General features: G+C 38.6%; 1 protein-coding gene across 1 annotated transcript in view; it reads left to right on the top strand.

Moving 5' to 3' along the window:
* Nucleotides 1-13,893, top strand: part of slc17a5 (solute carrier family 17 member 5) — a 40,223-nt gene extending 26,330 nt beyond the window's left edge. The window contains exons 7-11 of the mRNA XM_033021720.1: nt 1,369-1,527; nt 7,272-7,404; nt 11,389-11,536; nt 12,738-12,828; nt 13,633-13,893. Coding sequence (XP_032877611.1) covers nt 1,369-1,527; nt 7,272-7,404; nt 11,389-11,536; nt 12,738-12,828; nt 13,633-13,752 — 651 coding nt within the window. The 3' untranslated portion in view covers nt 13,753-13,893. The remainder of the gene's footprint in view (nt 1-1,368; nt 1,528-7,271; nt 7,405-11,388; nt 11,537-12,737; nt 12,829-13,632) is intronic.
* The last annotated feature ends 948 nt before the right edge of the window (nt 13,894-14,841 follow it).

Below are 14,841 nucleotides of genomic sequence, written 5' to 3'. Positions count from 1 at the left end.
CAAAAAGTCAGCAATGGTAAGCCATTCAATATCCATGCTAGAAGTTAAGGTAGCGTTTTGTTGAAGATGGTCATTGCCTGGCGTGTGTGGCATGAGAGTTTCTTGCCAAGTCAACTAAGGCTTAGATATTGTCCATCTCTGTTGCATGGACTGTGTTACTTTAGAGACTACAAATAGTTGCATTATTTGCAATCACTAACAAATGGCCCAGTATACAATGCTCCAATGGAGAAAGGCTCATTTACAGAAACAGCTGAAGATAAAGCAAAGATATTATCCTAAGGAGTTCCTATGGCGAGGCCTTGGCGCTGACCTCTAAATGTCACTTTTTTTTCTTTTGTGCTGCTTAATATCAAAGGACAGTCATTGTCACTTGACTTGAGGAATTCAGCTTGTTTTTGTAATGTTAAAATAATGTCTTGACAAAGTCAATAATCGAAAAGGAAATTTAGGAAAATTGATTTCATGTCAAACCTAATCAATGTGATTTTATGAAAAGTAAATTATGTTTGACAAATTTGCTCAAATGCTTTGAGGATGTCTCAGAGAAAAATGATAAAGAGGAAACTCGACGCAGTGTTTTAGAGTTTCCAAAAATCATTTAACAATGTGCCACAGAAGAAGCTGATGCATAAATTAAAGGCCCACGATATTGCAAGAAATGTGTTAGCATTAGACTGAAAACTGGATGTCACAGAGGAAACAAAGAGTTGGAACAAATGAATGCTTTTCAGATTGAAGGGATATAAATCATGGAGTATCCCAGGAATTGTTTCTTGGCTCTCAGTTTATATTTACATTTATGATCTGGAGGAGGGAACAAAATGTAAGGTTTCCAAGTTTCCCAAAAAATTATGCAAAAATAAGTGGAAAGGCATGTTGTGACGAATACATTATGATTCTGCAGTGGGCTATAGATAGATAGATTGAATGAATGGGAGAAACCCCAGTGAATGGAGGTTAATATGGAGGTGTGAAGTTATGCACTCTGGTAAGAGAAATCAAAAGATGGATTATTATCTAAATGGAGGGAGCTTGATAATGAAAGAAGTTCAGAGGGATCTAGGTATTTCAGTGCATGAATCACAAGAAGCAGCAAGCAGGTCCAACAAGTATTTGAGAAGGCGATGTGTCGGGTCGAGACCCATCTTCATTCAGACTGAAGACGTTGCCCATTCCTTCACTCCAGAGATGCTGCCTCGCCTGTTGAGTTACTCCAACATTTTGTGTCTACCTTCGATTTAAACCAGCATCTGCTGCTCTTTCTTAAACACTAGTTCCAGATTATTTTGCCACGCTCACATGTGCATTCAGATAATTATATAGGTTATTTTCTCCTTTGACATTTTTCCTTTTCTATTTCCATAGTGTTCTTCTAAGGAAAATGTACCATGGCTATCCATATGGAAATCTTTGCCACTCTGGGCTATAATTGTTCCTCATTTTTGCTACAATTGGACTTTTTATACATTATTAACACTGCTTCCAACATACATGGAAGAAATTTTACAATTTGACATTAAAGAGGTAAGTGCACATTTTTATAGCTTCCACAGTGTTTCCTGTGAAATTTGGAGGAAGCAGTAACTACAGTTAAACTAGATCTTTTGATTTTTTAAAGCTGTATCATGCTTTGGTAAATTGTTCTTGATGGTGGTTAATATTATTTCTGTCTGATATTATTTCTGCATTAATATTAATTATTATTTATTATTTTGTTAATATCCAACACCACTTCACTGTTAGTAAGAAACTCAGTTTATCTGTTTGGTTTAAATTATTCTAATACCAGCTAAATCCAAAAATATGACAGGAACTTCACTATAAATGTATTTTTTAGATTTACTGCTCTATACAGTAAACATTGTACAAACAAGGCAATCAAGGGGGTGAGGATTAACAGATACGCGTTTCTCTTGGCTAACACATGTGAATCTGCAACACACATTTGTGTTCCCTCATACATTTGCTTGCTCTCACTGATGATGTTCTTTGGGTAATATTCATGAGCAGTATCTCGTCAACTTTATTGATATCAGTTTAGGCTCATTGAGAACTGGCATTGAACCCCTTTCGTCCGTGCATTTTAGCATAGCAAATATTGCCTCTACTCAGTGAAGATATTCCACACGGTAGTGTTCTTGCATATTAGGAGCAGCAATTTCTATACTAAGCAATGCATTTATACTAATGTGATTACAATTAAATTCATAAACTTCCACACCCAATCATGATCTGTTGTAGAAAATGTCTGCATCTCTTCTCAATGGTAGAAATGAACACAATAGAACCAAACTTTAAGATTTCCTGAGTGAAGAGCTCCCTCACATAGTCATTCCACAGGTAAAAATTCACTCCCAATGTGGTCTTAGTGCATTGTGTAGTACATAATAATGGGGAAATTTTAGTCAAACCACATTTATGATGTACCACTTTGTTACTGTCTTTGAACCTACTTCCACATTTTCAATTTGTTTCAGATTGTAACTCGGTTGCATTAAAATAATAATCCTCCATCTTGCCTCTGGTTCTTTGGCCAGTTACTATTTTTGGTTACCAACAGTTTTCTTAGAGGAAAGAGTTGTTTTCTATTTTCTTTATCAAACCCTTCATTTTGTGAGTGTGCTGAATCTTCCTGTTAGGATTATGTTAGGGAGAACAATCCAAGTTTCTAAATGTAACATAAGTTCTCGATCCTTTGTAACATTATTGTAAATGTCCCAAAATTTCTTCAAAGGCCATAACGACTTTCATATAGATCAGCACATAATGCTGCAGATGAGGCCAGTGGTATATAATGCTTTAGTTTACGATGTCGTATACCTGAACAACCTTGACTTGTCACCGACCAAAAATGATGAACTGCTATTTCTTTCTCCTTCTGCATTTAAAATTATAGCATTTAGTTTGGGTTGCTTGGCATTGGGTTTTTTCCCCCCCATTTTTCCAAAATGTACCGCTTGCCACATTTCTGTCCAAAATTACATGTGCTTATTTCACCAATCTATGTCCTTCTGAAATCTCCTGGTAAGTTGTATATTCTCCGATTAACTATGAGCAAAATAAATGGAGGTTTGAGTATAAGTAAAGTTTAATTAATTATTAATTGAACACTGTAATTCCACCACCTTTGTATAAACGTGTTCATCCAAAATGCTGTTGTCAATATCTTAAACTTGTGCCAGGTCTTGTTTATCCACTACGTATCTAACTCAATTGGATTCTGATCTGTCAATGTAGCAATGTTACAAAATTTTGAGATTTTAAAAATCAAGTCTGTAATTTATCCCATCAGATAAAGCATAAAAATAAGTTTAATTTGACACCTAATTCACTTTCATATCTCAAGTATTTAAAAAGTTATGGCCATTTTCATACTGGGAAATGAGCATCTTGTTCCCTATTGATTTTCTATGGACATAACAAAAAAGCTGTGATCGTGAACAGTCAAAAGCCCATAACTTTCTTAAAAATTAAGAGAACTGAATGAAATTTTCAGTTATCATAGATTGAAGCATTCTGAAACAAATATAAAATAATCTTACTTGGATGACCTGAAATTAAAGCATATAATTAGTTAGTTACCTAATTGTAGCTAATTTCAGACTTCAATTACTAGATCTAAACATCTATCCATTTCTTAATAAATGATTAACATTTTTAAATAGCCTAAATGTCCAAATAATATTCACAAATAATTCACAATAAAACATGATTTTTAAATCTCATTTACATTAATTTATAGGCCAAATGGAAGGAATTTAGTGTTTAATTGCTGTAAATAAATGCCCATTTAAATCAGCTTTCCAGTGGGTCCCTGTGGAACACGCTGGTTTAGAACGTTCACATTGCGGTAGATTTGTGCCCCAAATGCCGAGAAAAATACTGCGCGATATAATGGGCCCAAATTGAGCTACTCGCAATATTAAACTTAGTATAAAGGGATCTTTAGAAGCCCTTTTTAATGTAAAAATATACAACCTAACTTCTGCTATTTGCTTTATGAGACCCTGCGGTTGCTGGCGGTCGCGGGTTTAGAGATTGATTTTTAAACTACTATAACTATTATTCAAGGCCTTTAAACCTAATAATAGCTTTTGCGACGGGGTCTTCCAGCGATTTTTCGTTAATAATTAACTAGGCTGAACATTTTCGATTGGAACAGCTTAGAGAAAATCGCGTTTTAAACCCGCCCCCTCTAAACGGCGCCAAAATCGCGCACACCCTCAGCAGCAGATCTTCAACGACGCTTCAGGTAGGCTTTGCAACATACCTAGTCAATGTTTCAATTAAAAATATGCATTTTTTAAAAAAGTTTGGTTTTGTTTAGAGATACAGCACAGAAACAGCTTCTTCGGCTCACCGAGTCCGCACTGACCAGCTATCCCCGCACACAAACACTAGGGACAATTTACATTTATACTAAGCCAATTAATCTACAAACCTGTACATCTTTCGAGTGTGGGAGGAAACCGAAGATCTCTGAGAAAACCCACGCAGGCCATGAGATGAACGTACAAACTCCGCACAGACAAGCATCGGTAGTCAGGATCGAACGCGGGTCTCTGGCACTGTGAGGCAGTAGCTCTACTGCTACGCCACTATGCCGTCCCTCTCAAAGGCTTTGTCCAACCTTCAACCCAGCAAATATTTGATACTATTCTGTTCTTCCAAAATGTATCTCACTTTGCTCCTATCATTGGGTAGCTGTCTATTTAGAACTTTAGCTTTGGAATTCCCATCATTAACTCCTCTATCTCTCTGTTGTCATAGAGTCATACATCATGGAAAAAGGCCCAATTCATACAGGCCTGTCAAGATGCCCCGTCCAAGCTAGTCCCATTTGCTTGCAACAGGCACAAATCTTCAAAATGTTTCCTATCCATGTACCATTCAAATTTCTTTTTAGATGTTATTATTGTACCTGCCTCGACTATTTAACCTGGCATATACCTACCACCCTGTGTGCGAAAAAGATTCCCCCTCGAGTTCTTATTAAATTTTTCGCTTCTCACCGTAAACCTATGCCCATTAGTACTTGATACCCCTATCCTAGGAAAAAGACTGCATGCACCTTACCTTCTTGATTTTTGAAAATCACTTCTCATCCTCCTATGCTCCAAGGAATAAGATCCTGGCACGCGAGTCCTGGCAAGATTCTTGTAAATCCCCTCTGAACTCTTTCCAGCCTAAGGCATCCTTGCTATAGCAGGATGACCAAATCTGAACTCCATATTCCAAATGCAGCCTCACCGATGTCTTGAACATAACATCCCCCTTCTTTTCTCAATTCTTTGACTGACAAATAAATGCCAGTGTGCCAAAGCCTTCACCACCCTATCTACCTGAGATGCCACTTTTGAGGAACTATGTAATTGTACTCCTCACTCCCTCTGCTCTACAACATTTCTGAGGGCTCTGCTGTTCACTGTGATGGTCCCTCCCTAGTATGACTTCCCCAAAATGCAACACCTCACACATTTGAATTAACCTCCAATTGCCATTCTTCAGCCTTCTTGCCCAGCTGATCAAGATCCTACTGTAATTCTTGGTAGCCATATTCACTGTGTACGATACCACCTACTTTAGTGCCATCTGCATACTTACTAATTTTGCGATGTACATTCTCATGCAAATCGTTGATAGGAATTACAAACAGCAATGGACTCAACACGGCCCCTGAGGCATACCACTGGTCACAGGCCTCCAGCCTGACACAAAACCTTCCATCACAACCCTCTGTTTCATACCATTAAGCCAGTTCTGTATCCAGTTAGATAGCTCTCCCTGGATCCTATATGATCTAACTTTCCAGAGCATCCTACCATGTGATCTAACCTTCCTGAGTCTCTCTTTTAAGACAATCTTACAAACCTACCTTTTAGGGGTGGAGAGATAAGAAACTGCAGACGCTGGAAACTTGATTAGAATAGAAAGTGCTGGAGTAACTCAGCAGGTCAAGCAACATCTCCGGACGACAAGTATAGGTGACGTTTCGGGTCTGAACTCTTCACTTCATCAGTCTGAAAAAATGTTCTGACCAAAACGTTGCCTATCCATGTCCTTCAGAGATGTTACCTGACCCATTGAGTTACTCCAACATTTTGTGTTCTACCTTTTGGCCTTCTTGTTTTTTGTCATATATGCTGCTACTCAAATTTTGATATTGTTCTTGTTTTTTGAGCCATTCACTTAGTTAATACCATTTTGACTTTCTCCTCCGTTTATGATTTTGTGAAATGGCTAAGTCTGGGACTTGCAGGGCCAAAAATTTCAGTTTACTCTACTGCCGGACTCCTCATGGAATCCAATGGCTGGTCAGGGAATTATTTGCCAGCTCCAATGTGGAGCAAAATCCAAGAGTCCACTGATTTCTATGGAGATTGTAGAGCAAAGATTTCGGAGGCATGGAGTAAGTAATATTTTTTGGCTTGGATGGATTGGATGTGGAGAAGATGTTTCGACTAGTGGAAAGTCTAGGACTAGAAGTCATAACCTCAGAATTAAAGACGTTCCTTTAAGAAGAAATTGAGGAGGAATTTCATTAGTCAGAGTTTGGTGAATCTGTGGAATTCTTTGCCACAGAAGGCTGTGGAGGCCGTCAATGGATATTTTTAAGGCAGAGATAGGTGCCTGATTAGTATGGGTGTCAGGGGTTATTGGCAGAAGGCAGGAGAATGGGGTTAGGAGGGAGAGATGGATCAGCCATAATTGAATGGTAGAATAGACTGGATATGCCGAATGGCCTAATTCTGCTCCTATCACTTATGACCTTATGACCTTAACTTAAAATTAAAGTTATTAAAAAAATTAAATATTTAAGTTTTCAAATATCTCAAAATGTTTATATGTTTACATATCTCAAGTTTACATGTGGCAAAAGTCCATGGCTACTTCGTCAGATCTCAGGCACAATGAAGTTGGGACCGCCTTGCTGGTCTGCCTGATACCATTATGCTGTTTAGACAACATAATAGACATGCACAGAGTCAGTGAAATCAGTCCTTTTCTTCCAGCCCTGGTGAATGGGTAGACTGCTGATTACCATTCCAGGCACGAGTCTGAGTCAATATGAAAGGGCCCAGATTAATGCAAATTCATGTTAGAGTGTTGCACAACCTGAAAATTGGGGTTACTATTGCTGTATTCAATTTGGGAGGAGCTTGCTTTAAGTTTTACTTGATTATTTCCCGTATAAGATTTCCAAAGATAAATCCATTATTGGGAAAATCCTCTATAATGATGATATTTCTTTATATATATACATATAGAATGGATTTTTATCAGCTCTGCCATATCTCTTCTGTTGGATAGTAATGATCAGTGCTGGACTGATTGCTGATTACCTGATTAAAAAACAGAATTGGACTACATCTGCTGTTCGGAAAATATTCACCTTAATAGGTAAGGGGTTCAGAATTTATATTTGTTTTTATTGCTGAGGAATTGCTGACATGGTTTGGGTCTTGATTCTGATAAACCAGAATTGACAGATTAAAACCAATATTAATAAAATAATTAGTCAAATTGGTAATTGGCCAATTAGCTAGGATAGTTAATGTTGTTCCTGCATGTCAGAACAGCAGAAATTAGGCAGGTAACTTCAAGCTGCTGAACTCTGCATTATTAGTTGGGCCTAACTTAGATGGGGCATCTTGATCTACATGGATCAGTTAGGCTGAAGGACCTATTTCTGCGCTGTATGACGTTATGACTCTGAGAGCTCTATTGGTATTAAACAGCGTGGATCTATTTAATACATGGATAGAATTATGTGTTGGATTTTCGAAAGACAATATGTTGGGCAAATTAAAGAAAGGTGAAAGGAAGAAAAGGATGGTAACATAAGTAATTGGCTTAAAAAGAGATAATTATTAGCAGCATTTCCACATTTATAATGCAAACGTACATGTTTTGTTATATCTTGGAAATAAGTGGCTAATGGATTTAAAAAAAAGGTTGGTACTGCATGGAATAAAAATATGAAAGAAAGGAAGCAAGGTGCCAAATGGAACAGTGGAGCAGATTGCTTCTCTGTGAAGTTGAATTGAATTGAATACCTTTATTGTCATTCAGACCTTACGGTCTGAACGAAATTTCGTGCCGTGAAGTGATCCATAAAACATGAATTAGAAGCTGCAAGAGGCCATTCAGTCTCTCGAGCTTGTTCTGCCATTCAGTTAGATTGTGACCTCAATTCCACATCCCTGCCTATCCCAGGTAACCTCTCACCCACCCTCTTATCAAGTATCTACATCAGCCTAAAAAAAAAAAACGTAAGTCTGCTTCCACGGCTCTTCGATGAAAAGTGTTAACAAAAATGCCCATTACTCTGGGAGAAATAAAAAGCCTCATCTCTGTCTCAAATTTAAGGACCATTTATCTTCAAACAGCTGCTACACTTGGTTCTAGATTATACAATGAGGAAATGTCTGCTCCACATCCACACTGTTAAGGCCTCCTCGGATCATAAGTGCTTCAATCAAGCCCTTCCAAGTCAAGTCAGTCAAACCTTTCCTCCAGCTTACTCATCGCAGTAACAGTTTCCTAAAAATTCTCTGAACTGTTTCCAGCATTTACAGTCTTTCTTAAATAAGCAATCCAATAAAATTCACAGTAATCAGGATATGTCTCGCCGGAGTCCTACATAATTGAAGCATTACTTTCCTACACATACTAAATTTCCCTGGACTTGGACGATAACATTGTTAGCTTTCCAAATTACATAATAAATATGTGTACTGCCTTTAATGAATTGAATACTAAAACACCAATTTTTCTCTGCATTTCAAAATTCTACAGTCTCACACCTTTTTGTTCAATGTATTTTAAATTTACCCAGACTAAATGAACCAATTCACATTTTCCCATATTTTTATTCCATTTGTTAACATTTAGCCCATACACCTACCATATCCCTTTGTAGTCTCCTTGTGTCCTATTCAAAATATATTGTACTTCTTATTTCAACATAATCAGAAAATTTTGCAACCCTCCCTTCAGTGCCTTAATCCAAGTTGTTTATATAATTGTGAAACTGAGGCACCAACACCAATCTCTGTGAGACACCACACATTACATGGAGGGGGGGGGGGGGGGGGGAAGAATGGGGTAGGGGAAGAGAAGGGGCTGGGGGAAGAGAAGGGGGAGGCGACCTTGTCAGAGGCTAGGGCTTCCTCCTCCCATCCCCACCTTGCCCCACCACCGCTGCCTCCTCCTCCTCCCCCTGATTCGCCAACATACTCCACCTTGGAAGTGACAGCAGGTGAAAGGGGAGGGTGTCCCACGGTGACCGAGGGGGCACACTGAAGAGCTACAACATGAGCTGCACCAGCCGTGTGAACCAGTAAAGAATGGCTCGCTGGTGCAGGCTAGCGGTATCGTCGCCTAGTTTTAAAGTGAAATTACTCAGTGCTGGAGTAACTCAGCCGACTGAATCAGTCTTTGGAAAGGTCTCAATGTCACCTACAGTATCTATTCTCCAGAGAGCTTGACCTAATAAAAGGCTTGCTGGTACACCTTGTGAGTCAGGAGTGGCGTCGGAAGCCGGGAATCTAAACGGCTGTGGAGATGGTGCAAGCCAGGGACGGGATGGCAGGTCATTCCATTCAAATTCAGTTTATATTTTATATTTGTTTTATTTAAGTTTCTGGCACTTCATGGTGCTTTTGAGACATGGGAGGGGTATCATGAGTGGGCCAGAGGTGTACTGTCGTTTTATTATCACGTGACTGCTGTTGGGCCAGAAACACACATAATCCAGAAAGGCTCTGAAACCCAGGGTGCCAGAAAATCGGTGTTCAACCGGTTGAAAATAACGTAACATTTTCCTAAGAGGGGGGTTAAATTAGGGGGTGTTGTGGATAATGAAGAGGATTTCCAAAGTCTACAGAGTGATTTAGGCCATTTGGTAAAATGGGCTGAAAGATGGCAGATGGAGTTTAATGCTGATAAATGTGAGGTGTTACACCTTGGCAGGACAAATCAAAATAGGACGTACATGATAAATGGTAGGGAATTGAAGAATACAGTTGAACAGAGGGATCTGGGAATAACCGTGCATAGTTCCTTGAAGGTGGAATCTCATATAGATAGGGTGGTAAAGAAAGCTTTTGGTATGCTAGCCTTTATAAATCAGAGCATTGAGTATAGAAGCTGGGATGTAATGTTAAAATTGTACAAGGCATTGGTGAGACCAAATCTGGAGTATGGTGTACAATTTTGGTCGCCCAATTATAGGAAGGATGTCAACAAAATAGAGAGAGTACAGAGGAGATTTACTAGAATGTTGCCTGGGTTTCAACAACTAAGTTACAGAGATAGGTTGAATAAGTTAGGTCTTTATTCTCTGGAGCGCAGAAGGTTAAGGGGGGACTTGATAGAGGTCTTTAAAATGATGAGAGGGATAGACAGAGTTGATGTGATCAAGCTTTTCCCTTTGAGAATAGGGAAGATTCAAACCAGAGGACATGACTTCAGAATTAAGGGACAGAAGTTTAGGGGTAACATGAGGGGGAACTTCTTTACTCAGAGAGTGGTAGCGGTGTGGAATGAGCTTCCAGTGGAAGTGGTGGCGGCAGGTTCGTTGGTATCATTTAAGAATAAATTGGATAGGCATATGGATGAGAAGGGAATGGAGGGTTATGGTATGAGTGCAGGCAGGTGGGACTAAGGGAAAAAAAAATTGTTCGGCGCGGACTTGTAGGGCCGAGATGGCCTGTTTCCGTGCTGTAATTGTTATATGGTTATATGGTTATAAGACTGATGTTAAGATAATTGGCATGTAGTTTCCTGCTTCTATCCCCATTCCATTTTGAATAGTTCCACTTGCTATGTTTTAATCTAATGGAACAAATACTATCTTACTACCCACTATCTTACTACCCACTATCTTACTACCCACTTTTTTTTTTAAGAACCTAAGCATTTTGTATGAGATACCTAAATAGTTTGGAACCAAGAGGATAACTTAGTATTTTGTAGCATATCATCGACATGTTGTGAGATCAAAATGACTCCTCATAGTAAAATTGGAATTTGCTAGGTACTGAATTTAATCAACACCTATCCATGTTCTCCAAGATGCAGCCTGGCCTGCTGAGTTACTCCAGCACTTTGTGTCCTTTTGTGTATTAACCTGGATCTGCAATTCATTTTCTACAATTGGAGCAATTAGTCCTGGTATTTTTCACTTGCTGCGTTCAGATTTGCTGAAGCAAAAACCGACCCTTAAAAGCAGTGCCTGCCATATACAATTGATTGTTTGATTGTTTTTAAGTGCAGTAACTAAGATCTCCAGAGAGTTCAGAAACGTAGCAACTGAAGAAGGAAAACTAATTTCTTGTTTACACCTGTATAATAACCCTAATAATTTTTGTTTTGTTACAGGTATGATCGGGCCTGCAATATTCCTGGTTGCTACTGGATATATAGGCTGTAATTATACAGCGGCTGTGTTATTTGTTACAATATCTTCTGCGTTAGGAGGCTTCAGTATGTCTGGATTCAATATTAATCATCTGGATATTGCTCCATCGTAAGTGAACCTGATTTATTTTGTTGAAAAACAAAATGATTTTCCAAAGCTCCCCCATTAAAACTGTGGGAAAGAGAAATTGCTTTTTCCACTTCAAACAATTTGTGTTCTTCCAAAATTAACATCTTAATCTCTGTCAGAAGGTTTGGATGTTTTCTTTCTTTTAATTATGCTTTGGTAGTACCTTCCCCCAACTGCAATGATAAGTAATTTGCAATGCGATTAATCATATACAATGATGGGCATTTATCATAACTGGAAGAAATAAGGTAATGCTAATGGAAAATGCTGGAAAAACTCAGTAGACCAGGCAACATCTGTGGAATGAGATTCAGTTAATGTTTCTGGTCCTGGTTCCTCTATCGGTACTGCGATTCAAGGAACAGCTCTTCATCAACGAGGAGGAAACAGTTCGGAAGGACCTTAGTGATGATCTTTCCTTTATCAGAGTAGAGCGTTTGTAGCCTCCTTTCTTACAGACGATCATGATTACAGCATCCCCCTGGTAGGTTGTCCCCTTTCAAAATTTGAACAAATAGATAGCGGATTCATGCCTGAGGATTTACACTACGGAATTTTAAGATTTCAGCAGGGATACCGTTGCAACTGAGTTTTTATTACTTGGGATGTGACTGTTTCAACTTGTTAGTTGGAGTGGCTCTAATGCATATCATAGTTCTTGGCGAGAAGCTGAGCCTATCAATCACAGATTTCTGTTGGACTTCTACCATTAGGCATTATTTGGTCCTTACCCTTAATAACTTTCTGTTTGACTCCTCCCATTTCCTCCAAATTACAAGGCGTAGCTATGGGCACGCGCATGGGCCCCAGCTATGCCTGCCTCTTTGTAGGGTACGTCAAACAATCCTTGTTCGAGACGTACCAGGGCCCCACCCCCGACCTCTACCTCCGCTAAATCGACGATTGCATTGGTGCTACCTCCTGCACCCGCACACAACTCACTGACTTCATCCGCTTCACCACTAACTTCCATCCGGCACTCAAATAGACCTGGACCACTTCTGACACTTCCCTACCATTTCTTGACCTGACTATCTCCATCGCAGGTGATAGACTTCTGACCGACATCCACTATATCATGTGATATCATTGTTGTATGGAGTGGAAGAATTTATGTATATTTCTATAGTTTTCTGTACATTTATTATTGAACTCAAATCGATTATTTTGTGGTCATTAGATATGCAGGAATTTTACTTGGGATCACAAACACATTTGCCACAATTCCTGGAATGGTAGGACCAGTTATTGCCAAAGTCTTGACATACAATGTAAGTATTATAAATATTTTGAACAAGTGAAAAGTGATGACTACCTTGGCATGAATCTCTCTATTTTAGCATTCATTTGTTGAAATGATAATGTTTAGATTGGACTTCTAGGTAAGTAAATTATTTGTCCTATTCTGTATGTCACAGTAATGGTAGAAAATAGAATGTTAGCCTTTTTGCAGAGGCAGACAGAATAGGACAAATCTTTAGGATTTTGGAAGTTCTTGAAATGGTCTTTTGTCTGTTATGGCCAGAACTAATGAAGCCAGAAAGTATTGCCCATCACTAACTAATCATATAGGTGGCACTAGTGAGCCACAAGCTTGAATCATTACAGCATGACACTGAGTAGAGTTGCAGGATTTTGATCTAATGAAATTCCATATCATTAAAATATGCAACGTGGAGGAGAAATATGGCAGAGGTAGCACTCTTCTAGTTAATGAGATGATGGGTTTAGGTATGGTATTGAAGAATTATATTTAGTTTCTGAATACCGCAACCTGTTTTGAAATGACAACATTCAACTCAGGAGAAGGAGAGAAGTAGAGCTATAAATTAAGTAAAGTATGTTTTTATGAAATAAATATTTTATTTGAGAGTATGGAAGGCTATCCAAGACTTTTTTTCTCAGTGGAATTAATTCATAAACCCATTAACGGAATTAATTGGAAATGTATTCAATAGCCATAAAATCTTGTTTTCTTTAATACTGACAGCAAGAATGAGATTATCTGTACATTTTACATTAGTAGTCTGTTTTACTTAAATCAGGATTTAATTTCTTTTGTTTTCATTCCACAGCATACACTTGCAGAATGGCGAACTGTGTTTTACATTGCTGCTTGTATTGATGTGTTTGGTGCACTGTTTTTTGTTATTTTTGGGAAAGGTACAATCCAGTCCTGGGCAACTGATCACTGAACATTTCACTGTAACCAATCAATGTTTCTCATGTAACCTTAATCTACATTTAATCTTGATCATGTGAGCTAAGCTTTTTGCTACAAACTTTATTTCACAAAAAACTTAAAACAATACAAATTAAAATATTTTCCTCAGCAATTAGGGTTCTGCAGTGCCTATTATTTGCAAAATACCTGAATCTTAAAAGGTGATGCCATGCATTCACACTGTTGTCCAGCTGTGAAGCTGACAGCAAAGGAGAATTGATCATGTGGACAGTGTGACCCCCCTGACAAGCCTGCTGCCTAGACCTGTAAAGAACCTTTCCTGGCAGCACGTGGGACTGGTCAAAGGAGCCAGAGAACCAACACTCGCAACCGTTTGCACCAGGTGCCAAAAGACCAGGAGTGTGGGATTGAAGTGAACTAAAAGGTGAGCTGGTCTTCAAATACCCAAAACCTCTCGTGTTAGGTGTACATGTGTCCAGATTGCAAAAATTAAACTTAGCCAGGAGATTTTGAACCTGTTTTAAAACCTGTTGAAAGGAAACTACCCTTTCCATGAAGAAAATGAGTGTCCTCCAATGGGAATGCTTCTCTCATTTTTGTATTCAGACAGTACGTTGTCTGCATTCGTCACCTTAGAATGTGATTGTACAGGTATTTTGCATGGTCCAAAGGTGAAGTGTTGCTTGGACAGAATTCCATTCTAGTCACAAACAGCCCTTCTCAGTAAGAGACTCTGAACTATACCCAAGATATAATGTTCGGTAGGCTGAAACAAAATGCTGGACTTGTTTTAGAAGAACATTTGCTTCCTCGGTCCCTGCAACTGCTTTTATTGCCAAAATATAAAGTGTCCAACCAGCATCACAGGATCAAGTTGATTTATGATCAGCACTTGGCTGGATTGTTAAATTAACATAGGATCTGCATTCATTGTCTTTCACATTGTTGAGTTTCTTTTATTCCTGCCAGTGATAGTTACCGATTAATCTATTTGCTTTTATCCTGCCTAATCCAGGGATTCCAGAGCTATTCACAAAGAAAAGTGGCCTAATGCATTTCCATGCTTTTTTTGTTGTGCAAATTTCAAAAGGTCTATAAA

Source organism: Amblyraja radiata, chromosome 5, assembly GCF_010909765.2.
Source record: "Amblyraja radiata isolate CabotCenter1 chromosome 5, sAmbRad1.1.pri, whole genome shotgun sequence".
Classification (NCBI taxonomy): Eukaryota; Metazoa; Chordata; class Chondrichthyes; order Rajiformes; family Rajidae; genus Amblyraja; species Amblyraja radiata.
Note: the sequence above shows the minus strand (reverse complement) of the source record. Positions and strands in the feature narration are given on the sequence as shown.